The sequence below is a fragment of the Arctopsyche grandis genome, chromosome 1 (genome assembly GCF_051622035.1).
Source record: "Arctopsyche grandis isolate Sample6627 chromosome 1, ASM5162203v2, whole genome shotgun sequence".
NCBI lineage: Eukaryota > Metazoa > Arthropoda > Insecta > Trichoptera > Hydropsychidae > Arctopsyche > Arctopsyche grandis.
In genome coordinates, this window is record NC_135355.1 from 25,157,999 (window position 1) to 25,174,989 (window position 16,991).

General features: G+C 31.0%; 1 protein-coding gene across 1 annotated transcript in view; it reads left to right on the forward strand.

The window, feature by feature from the left end:
* Positions 1-16,991, forward strand: part of Gycalpha99B (guanylate cyclase 1 soluble subunit alpha 2) — a 65,761-nt gene that overhangs the window by 43,347 nt on the left and 5,423 nt on the right. Inside the window, 9 exon segments of the mRNA XM_077438834.1 lie at positions 1,908-1,990; positions 5,972-6,054; positions 8,724-8,878; positions 8,948-8,962; positions 9,145-9,151; positions 11,569-11,774; positions 11,937-12,069; positions 13,691-13,875; positions 14,579-14,758. Coding sequence (XP_077294960.1) covers positions 1,908-1,990; positions 5,972-6,054; positions 8,724-8,878; positions 8,948-8,962; positions 9,145-9,151; positions 11,569-11,774; positions 11,937-12,069; positions 13,691-13,875; positions 14,579-14,758 — 1,047 coding nt within the window.

Sequence of the window (16,991 nt, forward strand, 5' to 3'; positions counted from 1 at the left end):
AGAAAAATATTATATCATACTGAGCACATTGAAACAGTCATGCGGAAAAACCTGTCAATTATCTTCAGTGCGAGTTTTCACATTCAGCGACAATTGAGTTAGTTGACTGATGTAATCTAATAATCTTTATTGACATGCGAACTGTTCTTTATTGCTGAAATTAGTACGAGTTCAATTTACTGGCAAACGTGCACACTTTTGACGTACGTCAAATGTCAAACGAAATGACGTTAAAGCAAACGGAACAAATTTACAAATATTGATACAGATATTCATTTTATTTCATACTATCTGTATTACCCGGCTTCGCTCGGTTTTTGTAATATAAACCGCTTAAACATGACTAATCTAATAGTAAATATTTTATTGAATAGTTTTATTTTATATACATTTATTTAAATACTTATGTACATACATATTTGTTCTTTTTTAATTGACTGTCACGAACAAACAAACATATATAGTAAGTCTCTTTCGAAATTGCATGTATACCAGAATCTGGCGCTGGCGCCCCCTAGGGCTTCGCCCCCAGCGCAAAGGCGGCTTCGTCCTCGACGCCTTTGCCCTCGGGGACTTTAAATCCTTTGAATCGAAAAAATCGAATTATTTGTTCAATAACGTCACGGATTTACGACCCAATGAACGAAGGTTACATACATACAAAGTCTCTTTCCAAATTATATATTAGATAATCGAATTAAATTAACCGAATAATGTATGAAGTAATTATTCATATGCAACCTTGTATTGTTGTTTACATGAATATGAATATTCAACAACATTTAAACAGCATATACATATGTATGTATCTATGTACATGGGAGTATGTATAGGTACATACATATATCAAACGTGACCGGTGATAAAATATATCGTGCTAATAGCTCACTTCAAAGGATTTTAATTAATATCGTTGATTAATTTTTTTTCAATTTTCTAGTTTCCTAGAATTCATAATTTCCGCTGTTATAATTTATAATGTATATATGGAACACCTTGTATTAGTTTGAAAATAAGTGGTAGTTTCCAGTTCGACCAAGTTACATAGCTACCAATCTTTGAAATTCACTCATATACTGCAATTTCAATTCTAAAAGTTTGCATCACAATAAGTTGACGCAAATCTATCATCGCTTATTATTTATTGCATACAGAAATTTCATATGAATCAAATATTGAAACTTTTTTGGTGTCTAGACGAATTTTTAATTTCAAAAGCGACAATGAGATTCTAAAGTCGAAAAATTCAAAAAGTTGTTATCTAAGTATGTACATTCATATATTTACATCAATCATTTTTCATCTCAATTTTAATAATCTTGTATTTTAATAATAATAATATTTAATAATATAATAATAGAAAGTATTTCACGAAAGACATTTTATTTACAATTCACGTGATTTAGTTCGAAATATTTTGAACGACAATTCTAATAAAATATTTTATCATATCTATTTATTATATCATTACTCATAGTTTGGAATAAAATAACGTTCACAATGAAGTTGTGAACGTTTTTAATCCAAATCTTCAACAATCAACCCATTTTTATTTTTATATTCATTTCGTACGTGAAGCTCTTATTTGATTAAACGAATTTTTTCGTTTTAATATGGTCAAAATTTAAGCCATTATATATCGTTAATTGTATGTAATATTTACTATAATATTCTTGAATAAATCATAGTATGTATAGTATTACATAAAGCTATCAAAGTACATAAGTAAAGACGTTCCCGTGCAACACGCCACAATATGCAAAATTCACCGATGCAATGAGAAATTCGTGTATATTCCATGCAAGGAAATTTTGCTGGGGTTCAAAGTGCACATGACTCACGTCATAAAACAAACTTTATAATGTACATATTTGAATTTGAAATTTAATAATTCTTTTTTTTTACAGAACGAATCATTGCAGACAGCACTGCAGTCGCTGAAAGCAAAAGAGTGTCAAGAAAACTTCTCTACAGACAAATATCGATGTTTGTAAGTACATACTTCAATTTTCATCAAATTTCCAAACCGCTGTACCAAACAAATTAAAAACACTCGATGATATTTTAAACAAGCTTTTCGCATTAAAAAGTCTTGAACGAACTCGGATGAGGTTCGAAAAACTTTTGCCGTGTTTTATTTTGTATTTTAATATTTTTCGGTCTTAGATAAAACTAAGCATAATATAAGCGAACGAGTATTTGAAACAATGGGAAGGAGTGAGAAAATAGAATGGGGTCGTTTATTTCGAGTGTTTTTGAAAGATGAGACGCGCTAAACTTTCGAACAATCAGAGTGTGGCAAGTGTCGACGAAGGTCCCTTTTTACTTATTCATAATACGACCCTGGAGATGGGAAGGCTTTCAATTATTTATGAAGCGGGTAATCGACTCGGTAATGTGTAAAGTTAGATGAACTATTTGCCCTCGGTGACTGAAATGGGCGTCACTACAGAAAAAAAAAAAAGAAATGAAACTTCCACGATCCCAAATAAATAAATACACAAGTGTATATAATTTATACATATGTTTATTTGTCAATAGATGAAACGTATTTTTCAAACATACTTTTTAATATAATCATTTATTTACATAAATAATATTTGAGTACATTGCACAGTGGATAGGAAGAATGCGTTTGTCTGATCACAAAATACTTAATAATGGAATAAATAAAAGTATCTGAAAACACAATGAAAATATTATAATAAAAACACATTTATTAAATTTGGTTGAATGCAGGTGGAATAAATCTAGTTTGTTTTAAAAAAAAATAATAATAAAAGTATATGGTAAGACTCCGTTTGAAAAAAGTGTCGTACTAACGTATTAAGTTTTTCTTTTAGTAGTCTAAAAATATTGACTTCAGTCGACGATTCAATTGTAACACAATTACAAGTAATTTGCTTAACTTAATATTTGCCAATCTTATGGTCAAATTTTATAATGTGTAACCATGTGTTTTCGAGCGTAATGCAAATCAACTTTTAATTAATGGTTTAAACAGGTTTTTCATTTGACAATTATAAATTCCTACGTTAATAAGCAATTAATAGTAGTTCTTTAGCTTTTCATAAATAAACATATAAATACAATAATAGCATATATGTACATAATACAACTATCTAATTAAATTATAATTATAGTATATATGTAATACTTCCTTAAGCTTTCGGTATGCAGACTTTGGCAGAGTTGCCAATGGGTTTCAGGAATTTACCTCGATTCAAATGTAAATTCATCATTATATACGCATAAATACACGTCCGTGTATTTAATAGAATATAGAAAGGGATGGGTTTGGGTAGTATATTTTAATATCCACGTGGAATTGAACGTCACACGCCCGTCTAGTGGCTCGTAAATTATATTCGCCACAATGGTTTTATGCGAGCGACACAAACAATTTGCCGAAACAAAACCACCCTCCATTGTTGCTTTAGTCGTAGAAAATTATACCACCCCCCTTACCCTGAGCCCGTCAGCCTGTATAGATGCCCGATTTGTGATCTCCGTTCCAGCAGAGCGCAGATTCGGCGAACTTTTTTGCTCGGCTTCACACTTAATAGACGTCTAATTGGCATTGTTTTTTACCTCCTGAACTCTCGGCTGAACTCAGACCACCCCCGCTTTTCTTTAATATCTACACCCCAACTCTAATACCTCAAAAGGATTGATTGATATTATTGGAAAATTTTCGGGAAAGTATGTACACTCTAATTTACATTTTAGTTTCTTTCAAGCGATTTTAATAATCTAATATATGTATGTACATACATATAATATTATTCATGTAAATGCAGTGTAGCGATGATACATATAATATATGTAAAGGTTACATATAGAAAAATAATGTTTGTACATATGTATATATGTACATATGTATTTGCGATTCTGGGTGACAGCTTTCGACTAAGGATGATCATATTAGATACACTATCAAGATAGCCCAAATTAGAACCTTGGCGGACTTCGGGCTTAAGATATATAATAGGTCCGATTTTTCTGTGGTATCGAATTACGTCTATGCGATTTGTAAATTACTATAGTAAATATCGATTTTATTCTGTTATTATTTGATGATTTTATTAATAAAATTTTTCGTTACGTGGAAAATTATTTAAACAAAATAATTTATATATTAAGTATTAAGCTATTCGATATCGGTTACATATATGTACATTGATATAAAATACTCCCAGGCTACAATTTCTATTTTTGGTTTTTTGTTTTATTTGAGAGTGTATTATATATCGCTTTGTGCGCTCTAGAATCGCACGAGTACGTTTCTTTTTGCTACTTTGTCGGTAATAAAATTTCGTTTTCGCTAAAAAGCTTTGTGTTCTAGAATTTCATTCCCTCCAATATCGCATATCCATAAACATCGCAGCCTTCAGGGTTAACGCAAAACTTTCAGAATAAATTTGCATACATATTAACGGCTAAAGGAGAAGGGGTTGACGACAAACGAGTTAGAAAACATTTGAATTGTGAATTAATCTACGAAGGACGAAAATACAACCTACTAATTGCTCGAATAATTTTCAACTACAAGAATTTTCTTGTGAGTGAATTTATCATAGTTTTCATATTTTACCATTTTATTGAATTTACACGAAACAAAGTGATCATACTTCAAAGGGATTTCGTTATATGTAATTGAATTTTGTGTTATACATTGACTTTTGTTTTTAAATATCTTTCATATATTTACATAGCAAATCAAAACAAAAAATAAATGAAGAATATTCAGGACATTCAGGTTACTAGTTTTCTCTGAAATAATTTCGTGATAAAACGTGTTATTCAATCAAATATTTATCTAACTTTTCAGAGTAGGATTTTTTCAGATAAAAAGTATCATTACAAAAATGGAAGCATTCCTTTGAAGTAAAAAATTTAAATACATTACATTCATAATATTATTAGAATCCACAATATTTATTTTATATTAATAATATGTATTTAATTAAAGTTAGAGTTTGTCAAAAAAAATTTTTCACCGAATACAATATTGCTGCTACGACACGACAACCACTCTTGCTGATGTTGCCTTTTTCGACATAATATTCCAATACTTAGGCTAACAAGGACGTGGAGACCTTTTTCCATCCCTTTTAGAGCCCCCAAATTTATTCGGCCTTATACTTTCTTATACACATGTCCGTGCATGCATACACATATTTTCCATTTTGTTCATATTAGATACAGTGACAGTTATTTGTTTCGAAAAAATGACTAGAAAATTGTCCGAAAATGTTTTATCATTCTATTTTGACAGTAGACATACATGTATGTGTAAAAAAAGAAGATCATTTTGAACATATTTTGTGCAAATTAAATACCGTAGTGCCGTATAGTTATATTTGTTCATTTTGAATATTTTTTACATTAACATTTCAGTACAAGGCACATACAAAATTAATTGACTTCAACATGTATGTATTGAATTATATTTTATAGTGAGGTGCTATTTTCTCAAGTGCAGTTTTATAATATTATGATTATACAACATACATATTATGTACATATGTACATATGTATATCGTTCACTCTAGAATTTCAAAAATTATTATTTTACTATTAATATCTACTTGTATTGTAATTGATATTTAAATAATCAAGCCAAATTTTAATTTTTCAATTGATTAAATACATAATATTACAACTTTTGTAGTGAGATGATCAATAAAATTCGAAAATCTTTTGAAAAATTTCAAAAGATTTAGGTTTATCAAAAGGTTCAAAAATTCATATTTAATCTGAATAAAATAAATATAAAATGCGATTAAAAATTAATTAAACTATTAATTGAATGCTTCTAAAATAACCACTGGTATACAGGAAAATACTTGTAAACGTTACTTTGTCATTAAGTTTTGCCAATTACAATGAATCAATTTTAATGTCCTTCGACAAAATTGATTAGATTGAAGGTACACCTATTTATTTAAAACACTTTGATTTATTACAGAGACAAATTACCATCAGACGTGACGAATTGCAGCAATTACGCCTATTTGGAAGATATATATGAAACTATTTCTGCAGACGAGAGTAAGTATTTAAAATTTAATCGGTTTTATAATATTGATTTAGTTTCAATAGTATTTCAACTGATTATAATATATTTTGCATGAAAAGCTTAATAAGTTTATGAGTGAAGTGCTTGTTTGTATGAAATATAATATGTATGTATTTACTAGGACGTTTTTTCCCATTTCAATTTGCATTGAACTGAAAGTATTTCAGTTTTCGATATATAATTATGAGGTCTGAATTTAACGTGTGCAAAAAAAAATAATGTCTCAGAATCATGACACTCCATGTCGCCTATACAAAAACAGCTCCAATTTGAAATTCAAATTGGCGCCTCGCGCTCAGAAGAGCGTCATTTATCAGATTCCCATCGTTCGTGACGGGAATGAACGCCGAAAAGGTTCAAAATAACGAACAGAAAATATATTAGTGAAACACGATAAAAATTCTCAGCGAGAGATTTTTCCAATTAGCCAATGTCTTTTGGGACGGTTCATTCAAAATAATTATAGGCTGTAATGTTTTTGAAAAAAAAAAATTTGCGTTCAAGCGACATTGTAAAATCAGTATTTTATACAAAAAATTAATTCAAATTATTCACTTTCATCCGACTTGTTTTTTACGTCTGCTGATTATTATTACTCTTTCTAATGATTCATATAATAAATATAATAACTGAGCAGATGAAAAGAAAATAAAAGTTTGTATTTTACTATGTAATTTATAATTGCATAAATACATATAATATTTACAATTGACAGTCTGCAAATGTTTGAGCGATAAATTTGTAGTACTGCATTTGGCTTTGTTGCCAATTTTATAATGTGAAAAATTTTATCTTGGAATGAAATCAAAAATCTCCACTTTCGAAACCTACATTTTAACATACGTAATTATGTAAATTTGTGCATACATACGTGAAAATATATAATAAAATAATAATATGTATACATACATAACTTAAAAAGACTTTCTATAAAAATATAAATTTTTCGTTGAAATTTTTCACTATCCATTAACACAAAGTCTCCCAAACTCTGATCCGTGGAACACTGGTGTTCCACGGAACCTAAATATGTAGGTGTTCCGCAAAAGTTTGGAATGGTTTTATACACTGCAAAACATTTTAACATATTCTACTTCATATTGAAAGCCGAGTGATGGTCAACTGATGACGTCAAGTACCTCAGTCCAGGCGGATATTTTGACTAGAAATTGGGTATGCAAAAAAAATTGTGGGAAACGTACATATTACAATGTCACAAAAAAATACAAGGAAAAAATATTTCAATTTTTAATCCAAGAAAAATTTGCATATTTTGATAAAAAAAATACAATTTTGTATTTCATCAGTTAAATCTAATAATTCTGATTGTCTGGTAGGACCTTAAATAAATGCTTGAAAACTAGGATGGACCATTTTGTGAGTTCATAGTCGATTTTCGTGACAGTTAATACAGTATGCTTAAGCGGAAGTGATTATGAAAATCTAATTGATTCAATCAGTGACTCTGATTTGAGACAAAAATAAATCAGCACAGTATAGATCAGTATTTATATTTATACTGTTGCGTGAACGTGAAGAGGGGTTTCCAGGATGCAGTAGTGTTGTAGAAGTGGTTTATTAGGTCCGCACCCATCGGCTCTCCAGCTCAGAATGCTTTCCAGTTCCAGAGCGCCTAATATTTATACTCATTGGGCGCAATACACATGCATATATTCCCGAGATCCTATTGGTCGACGAGTCGCGCGATCCTATCGGCCGTCATATCCCCTCTAAACGTCGAGCCCCTTTTGGGGGCGAATGAGAGATCAGGGGATTAGCGCTCGTAAACCATCGGTCCACGAGCGCCACCCACATAATATCTACGTTAGAATACATATATTTTAAAAATAAATAGTAAGTTTTTAATAACATTTTATTTTTATTTTTATTGCTATACATTACCCAACCTAAAAGAAAACTTAGGGTTTCGTTAAATTTCCGGATTTCCGAAGTGTTTCATTTCAAAAAAAGTTTGGGAAACCCTGCATTAACAGATCCTGATTTTTTCTTCTCGCTCATTGGGAAAATTCTAATTGTCACTAAACAAGCATATAGACGTATATGTAGTTTTAATGTTTATATGAACATATAAAATAAATATCTGTATTCAAATTTTATCTTATTTACTTTATTATACAAACGATAAATTTATAGATAACTTTGTTTAAACACTATTTATTGTTATAGTCAACTTTAAAAATAAAATGAAAAATATTCTTAGTTGACAACACATACATACATAGGTATATGTACATATGTATGTATTGAAATTTGGACTGGAATTGGCGTGGGGACGAACGGTCGTGATTTCGGCTTTACTGCTTCCAGTCCCGGGTGGGTCGTCAGAGTGGCTCAGTTTTCAGAAACCGAGCCAAACCGAACCGGACCGGGTTGGGCAAAGTAGTAGGGGGTGGGAGTCGAATGCTGAAAAATGTGAAAACGGATCAAAACAATGTAAAACGGAACTGCGGACGAATCCGCAGGGAGAAAGTCGAAATCCGCTTACGAGATAATCTCGTTTCATGCATACTTAAGTCTGAGATTTATTACGCGAAAGAGCCAAATTTTCTATTTTCATTCACGTGTACTCTCTATATATGTATGTACATATGTACGATACGTGTGTAACTGCTGTTTTTAGCGCTGGATCCTGTACACTTTTTGGAGCAGCTAGGCAACGAGCTGGTAGCACGATGTTGTTCCAATCGGTTGGAGAGAGCTCTTCGTTGCCTCGGTGGGGATTTACATGACTTTTTAGCCACCCTAGATAGCGTACACGACGTTTTGCATAATCAGGTATGTTTTTCATACTATAATTAGTTATAAATTTTAAATTTCATGTCTATTTTTTGTACTGAATCAAAGAACGAGGTAGAAAAAGTTCGTAAACAATACACAAGATGATATGATACATATGTATGTAAGTAAAAAATTTCAAATTTCATCCTAATTTTTACATACGAACATACTATGCATATATACACGTACATATGTATGCATGTAACAATGTTATAAGCTATCTTTTGTTTATACTATCCATTTAATATGATTAATCAGATTAGGAAGGGGGTAAGTTGGGTTAGATTGGGTTGGCTTACAGATTACAGGTTCATTTATACTAGTACAACTCAAGGCAACTGCACGTAAACAACAGTACTAAAAATATTAGTACATATGTATGTATATGGACATATTCATATATTCCGTAATATTGACGTAGCGTACTGAAACAGCAGCAACCGGCTCGGTCTATTTATATTATACAGCAGTACCTTGTCACGGAAACGTATCAAACAGAACCGGTTTTCTTTGGCCATTGTGGAAATATTCACGCATGATATGACATCATGGTGACGAGCGCACCCTTTCTAATGACAGTACTGCCGTGTGGATGTGAATATTTTCGATAACATCATATTGTGACAATATAGACTCGACGATACAACGCAAGCAATATTGAGCCGTATCGTGGCGCTCTGCAATGTAAATACAAGCCGATTTCGTCTCACACTTGTCCATAACAAGCATGAACGTGCCTAAAACGAGCGTTGCTGTACAGTATGATTATTACAAGTCGTTTCCGTGATAATATTATATAAATGGACCTTTAACCGTAACATGAAAATAATTATAAGTATGTACATATTGTACATATGTTAAGTAAATACTTTTTCAAATTTAAATTCGACATAACGAATCCATATCCCATTAGTACTTTATGACATTCGCATCTTTATAATTTTAAACAAAATCACGTCCATATTTTTCCTACATTTATCATATTGTATGTGAAAGGAAAAGCTATCATTGATTTTAAAATATGTATTCTCAATGAAAAAAATCATAATTTTACAATGTTATATTATTATATATATTAATTATGTAATTAGCTTTGGTTAATTATACATAATATGTATTACTCTTTTTCAAACGCGCATATTAGTATTCGAAATTGCAATTACCAATTTTATAATCATCTATAATATTTAATTTCTATTACATAAAGTCGTTTATCATTCATTATATCACTACATTGCACCATCAAAACTTCTATATATGTAAACATATAGATATTCTCATGTGTGTACATATGTATGTATGTAAATATAATGTAACACAAACGTCTTCACCCCATCGTGTTTAATATAACTTTTTCCTTTATTGTTTTGTGTGTATATTTTATATTATTATATTATATTACATTAGTATAAACATAGTGTTTGTAATGTATGGGTGTGCTAGAGAAATTCCCGGTCACAAAGGAAAATAAACATAAGTTTTGTTTGTTCGCACGAGATAATATACCAGTGAACATATTACGTTGATGTTTTGCTTTCCACTTTCCTCTATCTCTCTCCTGGTTACTTCGGCTAAGCCAAATTTAATTATGCACACAAACATACAACAAAACAATGACCTTTCACGTCAAAATTGAACTGAAACTGAAGGGGTTGTTAAAAATGAAATTGTTCATACTCGTATTCGGGTTTTAACTTAAACCGTTGTATTCGTATTTACATTTTTAACGATTCGTTTATTATTCCACTAATAGGCGATGCGCCCCATGGTGAGATATTATTTTACTTTGGTCGTAAAAAAGAGTCGCATCCGGATTTGAATCACTCCCACTTTGTCCGCTTCCTTTTTTATTTTTTATCATGGCGCAATCTGGCCAGAAAGACCATAAAGCGCGAATGAAACGTAAAAAACACAGATAAAAGAATATTGAATTATATGTTTTTCGACTAATTAATCTGTATTTACATGTATTCTCTTTGTGTTTTATGAATATACACAAAGCTTTCAAATTATTGCATTAATAACTTCATACAATTTACATATATTACTTTTTCACAACTACATATGTATGTACGTACATATGTATGTGTGAAACTTTACAACGAAACTGAAATCAGGGCTATGGATACGAACTCCAGCCCTGGATAAAAAAACTGTCTTCTTGAAAATAAATTTTAAATGTATAAAAAATTTTACTATTTTTTATTTTCTACTATCGTGATTGTTTATTTATTTCAATGCGCTTATACCAAAAAAAAATATTCTTAAGTGTTTGGTAAAAATACATCAAAAAAAGTTTTATAACGTGGTTTTTATCGGATTTTGGAATTTCATAAATATTTTAAGATCATTAAGTAAGATTTCCAGGAGTCTGCCAGACGAAATCCGTAAATTTTGTCAGTGTGATAAATTGTTTATCAACCTGACCGAATAGACGGCAGTATCGGCTAGTACGTTATGCGATTAGTTGTAGTACGATCGATTGAAATTTCATCAGCTGACCTTCCAGTAAACAGAATGAAGCCTTACTCTACACATATGTATGTATGTATATAGGTATATACATACAGCTGTACATGTGCATATATGTATGTGGAAGATGTTATGTATTTCTTCGTTATTTTGAATTATAGTTGAATTTTTTATGCAGGATGATAAGACCGAAGAATCTTCTTCGGATTATGAAGCTGCATTTGTATGCACGCCTGCGGGTCAAGGAAAAATTGAGTTGCACTTTACTACCGAGAGAGAGCCGGTCGCTTACTTGTTAATAGGAAGCTTAAAAGCGATTGCACAAATATATTATAATACTACTGCTGTTATAGAATTTAATCGATATCAAAATGATCCTAGACATTTCAGGTATTTAAACATATAATGTACACACAGTACAGTACACAATACCAAATATTGACATTTAAAATTTATACGTTTTAGGTATGAGATAACTGCGATTTCTCATATCACTCCAGCACCTTTGAAAAGTCGGCCTCCCCCACTTTCCAAACCTAAAAAGTCGTCTGATGATGACGACGACGATGATGTGGTTGCTAAGGTCGATCGATTAGAAAATGAATCTATCGATCTGTCGACCAATGCCACCGAACTAAAGATGGGAGTTGCTAGCTTTTGCAAAGCTTTTCCGTGGCATTTTGTCATCGATAGAAAACTAGAGCTGGTACAACTGGGTAAGTTACTGCACACTTTGACTAATTATTTTTAGATTTCGAAGATTCATCTGAATGTGTATAAGGTCGAAGTGAAAAATGTGAATTTTGGATTTTTATCGATGGACCTTAGTAAGAAGCTTTCGTCGTATCAAGGGAAATTCATTGATTTTAAACAATGTCCTGTGCCTCCAACCAATTGATTTATCTAGACAAAAATTTCGAGTTGATTTTTTCATATATTATATCTCTTTTTCGAGAAAGAAATAAATGTCCCCATCACGGAAATAAGAAAAAAATGTCAATGAAAATGATTTTCTGAAAAAATCTCTTCCCCCATGCAAGCACCGATTTTTTTATCATTACGAAATTATGTTCACAATACATCTTATATATATTTTAATAGCTACTGATCTACTGATCATTTTCTATTTTACAATTTAATTTAATTTGGTTAGTAATCACATTATTATATTATTCTAATGTTAATCTAAAGCATAATAGGAAAAAGAGCTCAAAAACCTATTTACAATGTAACGAATTTGAAAAGAGATATATATATATGTATATATATATATATATATATATATATATATATATATATATATATATATATATATATATATATATATATTAAAAAAGTCTACTTTAAAAAAAATTGTCAGGATAAATCGATTGGTTGGAAGAACAGACAGGGCATTGTTTGAAATCGATGATTTTTTTTATTTAACGTTCCCTAGATACGATAAAACTTTTCCACTAGGTCCATCGATGAAAATCCAAAATTTGCGTTTTTCGCTCCGGTCTAATGTGTATATATAATCAAAACAATAGAAACGCACTGAAATTCCGGTCAAATTATTTTACGTGTGTTGTATACAATTTATATATAAGTATACACATTACCTTATAATAATAAAATGGGATACACGTGTATTGTATTTGTTTCAAGAATACATTAAGGTTATTTGTTATGAAATCTTTGGCTTTAAATTTCCACGTCCCGTTGGAAAATAATAATCGTCTGTATCCGGTGCGTCGAAAACTTTTCTCATCAAAAAAAGAGAAAAAAATATGAAAAACGAAAATAAAACCAGGTATTTTCCTTATTCTTTCGCATCCGATCCACATTATAACTTTGTTTTTCGGATGAAATATGTGACGAAATTGTCAACAATAAATTCGGCGGCGTCAAACTGACAAATAAATTTTCATTTGAACAACGCCGAAAACTCTTCGCTTACATTGCCGCTCGTAATTTCTTTTATAGCCGGAAAAAATAATAAACACTAGATATAAAAAAGTTGAAGTTCTCGACGTTGCCCTTTTTTCATTTAAAATATCTGAATAAATTTTCGTTTCGTGAATTTGACTATGCAAAATAAATGAGCCAGCTTCGCTTGTGTTTTACCTCGAAAACGTTTAGTTTAACCCCGAATGCCCGATTTAGACTTTAACGGCAAACCACAGTTGCAAATACCGGTTTACAAAAGTCCATTAAATAAACAGTAGTTGTTACTTTCTAGATGCCCTGGCAAGAATACTAATTTCTTTACGCGAGGAAGTTTTCAGAATTTCGGCTAATTTTACAATTTTCATATTCTCAAACACTACATTTTATATTATTTGTTGTTTGTTACAGGCGCAGGGTTCATGCGCTTATTTGGTGCACTTCTACAACGGTATGGGACAACTTTGCCAACTTATTTTAGTTTAGAAAGACCTCGTGGAATCTCACTGACATTCAGGGATATTCTGCAGAGAGCCAACACACCTTTCGTCTTCGTATTGAAAATTCCTTGCGAACGAGAACAGTGCCCTGCCAACGTAAGAAAACACTCGTCGGACATTAATTTTAAATTATTCGAGTCATTCAATCTCAATTAATCATACCGTCTTTTAATAATTTCTTTAGAAACTTTCTTTAATTATTTTTCGCCCTTGAGTTATAAAAAAGACGATGTAATTTTTAGGCCATAAAATCTTTTGTTTTAAATTTTACGAATAGACAATTTCAAAAATGTTTACTACATTTTCAATGCCACAATGCCACCTTGGTAAAAATATTTAAAAAAATAAATAAAAATGTCTTTTTTCAAGATTTTATCAAAAATATCTACTCATTACATGAAACGAACAGAAATACATTGCTCAGTTCACGAATTCTCCAACAGATAGTGGCGCTTCCTTTGATATTTTCTAACTAAAATAACATAATGACGCTTTCCTGGCCAATCATAAACAATTATAAAGTACCATAGAAACAGGGTAGGTAGTTTTCTATAATATCAACAAATTCGAAATGCTTATAAACTCGAATTTGCGAAAGATAAATAAGATATCTTTTAAATACATATGTACATAGCTGCATATAATCAATTACGGTATTAATAATACTCATATTATGTTTCTCAATCCATGCATGAACAGTCAATTTCATATTGATAAATTAATTTAATATCGACTAAAATGTGGTTCCCAATTTGAATTAAATCGTACCCTCATTGTGACCGAGTATATTGTATTGCAGGGTCTGGAGCTGAAAGGTCAAATGGTGTTTTGTCCCGAATCAGACTCGTTGCTGTTTATCGGATCACCTTTCTTGGATGGTCTCGATGGTCTTACCGGTCGCGGACTTTTCATATCCGATATTCCACTTCACGATGCTACCAGAGATGTCATCTTGGTAGGGGAACAGGCCAGGGCACAAGTGAGTAAACACATCGCCGAGTAGGTAATAACTCGTACGAGATGTCAACTCGTATCCGGTCCAAATTCAATTTGTTCGTTTTACGTATTACGCATCGGGTTGAGTGTATTTGCCAGTTCAACAAACGGAAAAATATTTACACGAGAGCTTTCTGGTGCACTGCTTGGATATGGTGTACATACATATGTATGTGTATGAACCTGTTCGTATGGAAACTGTTCACTGCTCACCTGGAGAGCAGATTGTCGATTCTGATATTTATTTGCGTTTTATTTTCTGCTCATTGCATATTCATGATTTTACCATCGGCTTTTTCTACATTTATATTCGTTCATCTGAATTATATAAAATTTTCTCTATGTATTGTAAACATACTTAGATACATACATACATATAACGTTTAACAGGGTCTGTCCATTTTGGTGTTTTTATTTGACTGTTGTGGCCACAACAGAACGATTTATTCCGGAATATTTTCCATAAGAGAGAAACGTTTCATTTTCCCAGTGAATTATGTGTCGTTGTTGTCTCTTCCGATGAATTACTCGACGGAAGAGACAAATCTATTTCAAATTAATCGTTGTGAATATTTAATTTTTAAATGCTTTTTATTATTACGAAATTATGTTCACAATACATCTTAAATCTATTTTAATAGCTACTGATCTACTGATCATTTTCTATTTTACAATTTAATTTAATTTGGTTAGTAATCATAGTATTATATGTTGTGAATATGTATATTTATATTGCTTCTATTTATATGAATAATTGTAGAAAGGGTGAAATATAGTATTTGTTTTGTCGTATTTGAGAAATTCACGCGTAACTGCTTTTTAATTTATTAAAAACATAAATAAATACTTTCTGACCGAAACAAAAAACAAAATACAAGCCATCGTTGGAAAATTACTACAACATTCCGTATAATATTCATGAGTCACGCTAACCTAAATTGAGTTTAATTACAGATGACACAAACATTACATTCGGGAAAGCCTCTAATGAGACTTTTATTATTTGATTGCGTTCAAATTACATTTTGTGTTTAAAAGTAATAATTAATTATTTCTTTGAATATACAAATTATGTTACTTAAAAATCAACTAATATCAATTGAGCAAAACTGCAATAATTCACAACAATTTCTTATTGATTGAGAGAATATCTTTAAATATATATACATATCTATGTAATTACATAAAGTTTTTCATACGTCATGCAAGACCAAAGTAAATCTTCGTCGCCAATTTAAAATATTTAATTATAACATCGCCGAATCACCGATTAATTGTTGAGTTGGAATACATCATAATTTTATTTAAATATTTTATTGATTAATGTCATTACGGAACATAATAATATTTTCTATATTCAAGAAGTAAATCAACATCAGAAAAGCCTTCCCAGATAATAAAAATCTACTATGAATTCAAATTTATAGCATTATACATATATATGAATAAAATATCACATTTATTGCATTATATATGTATGCATAAAATAACGACTTTAAAAATTATTTCGTGTTCTCGACATAGACATTTTGATAATCCAATAAAATTTCGTGAATTTACTTACATATGTACATACATATACATATGTACATATGCTCATTATAAAGGTTGATTTAAACTAGCACAGCACAGAACGACAACTGCACGTAAAGGGCAGTACGAAAAATATTCCTTAGTACATTAAATATGAACACATTCATATGTTCCGTAATATATACGTGGCATGTCGTAACAGCAGTAAGCACTAATATCGAAAGCACTTACATATGTATGTTAAGTTTTACATGCATATGTACATATACATATGTATATATGCATATGTGGATATTAATGTTCGAAGAATTGAAATTTCGTCATTCAATCTTCAATACAGACGAAGATTTTCTCGCGTACAATAGATAAGCCTTTTCGATGGTGCATTTGCATTGAAGCTTTTTCACGTCCCTCGGATTTTTATAGCAAGGACCGCACCCGGTCAGAGCTTTCACGGAGATTAAAATCGCGATGCCCTAGTGAGCACGACACATATTATACATACATTCGTACATTGGGGTGCGGGATAAAAAAAAATACGACACTTCGTTTCGGCAAAACAGTACTCTGAAATAGAACAGTCGGGTAGGGCCCAAAGGTCCCAAGTAATAAACGTGAAAGCTGACTCGACGTGATAGCCCAGTACGATGCCAGAGCCAACAAATTAATTAAAACCTCGACTG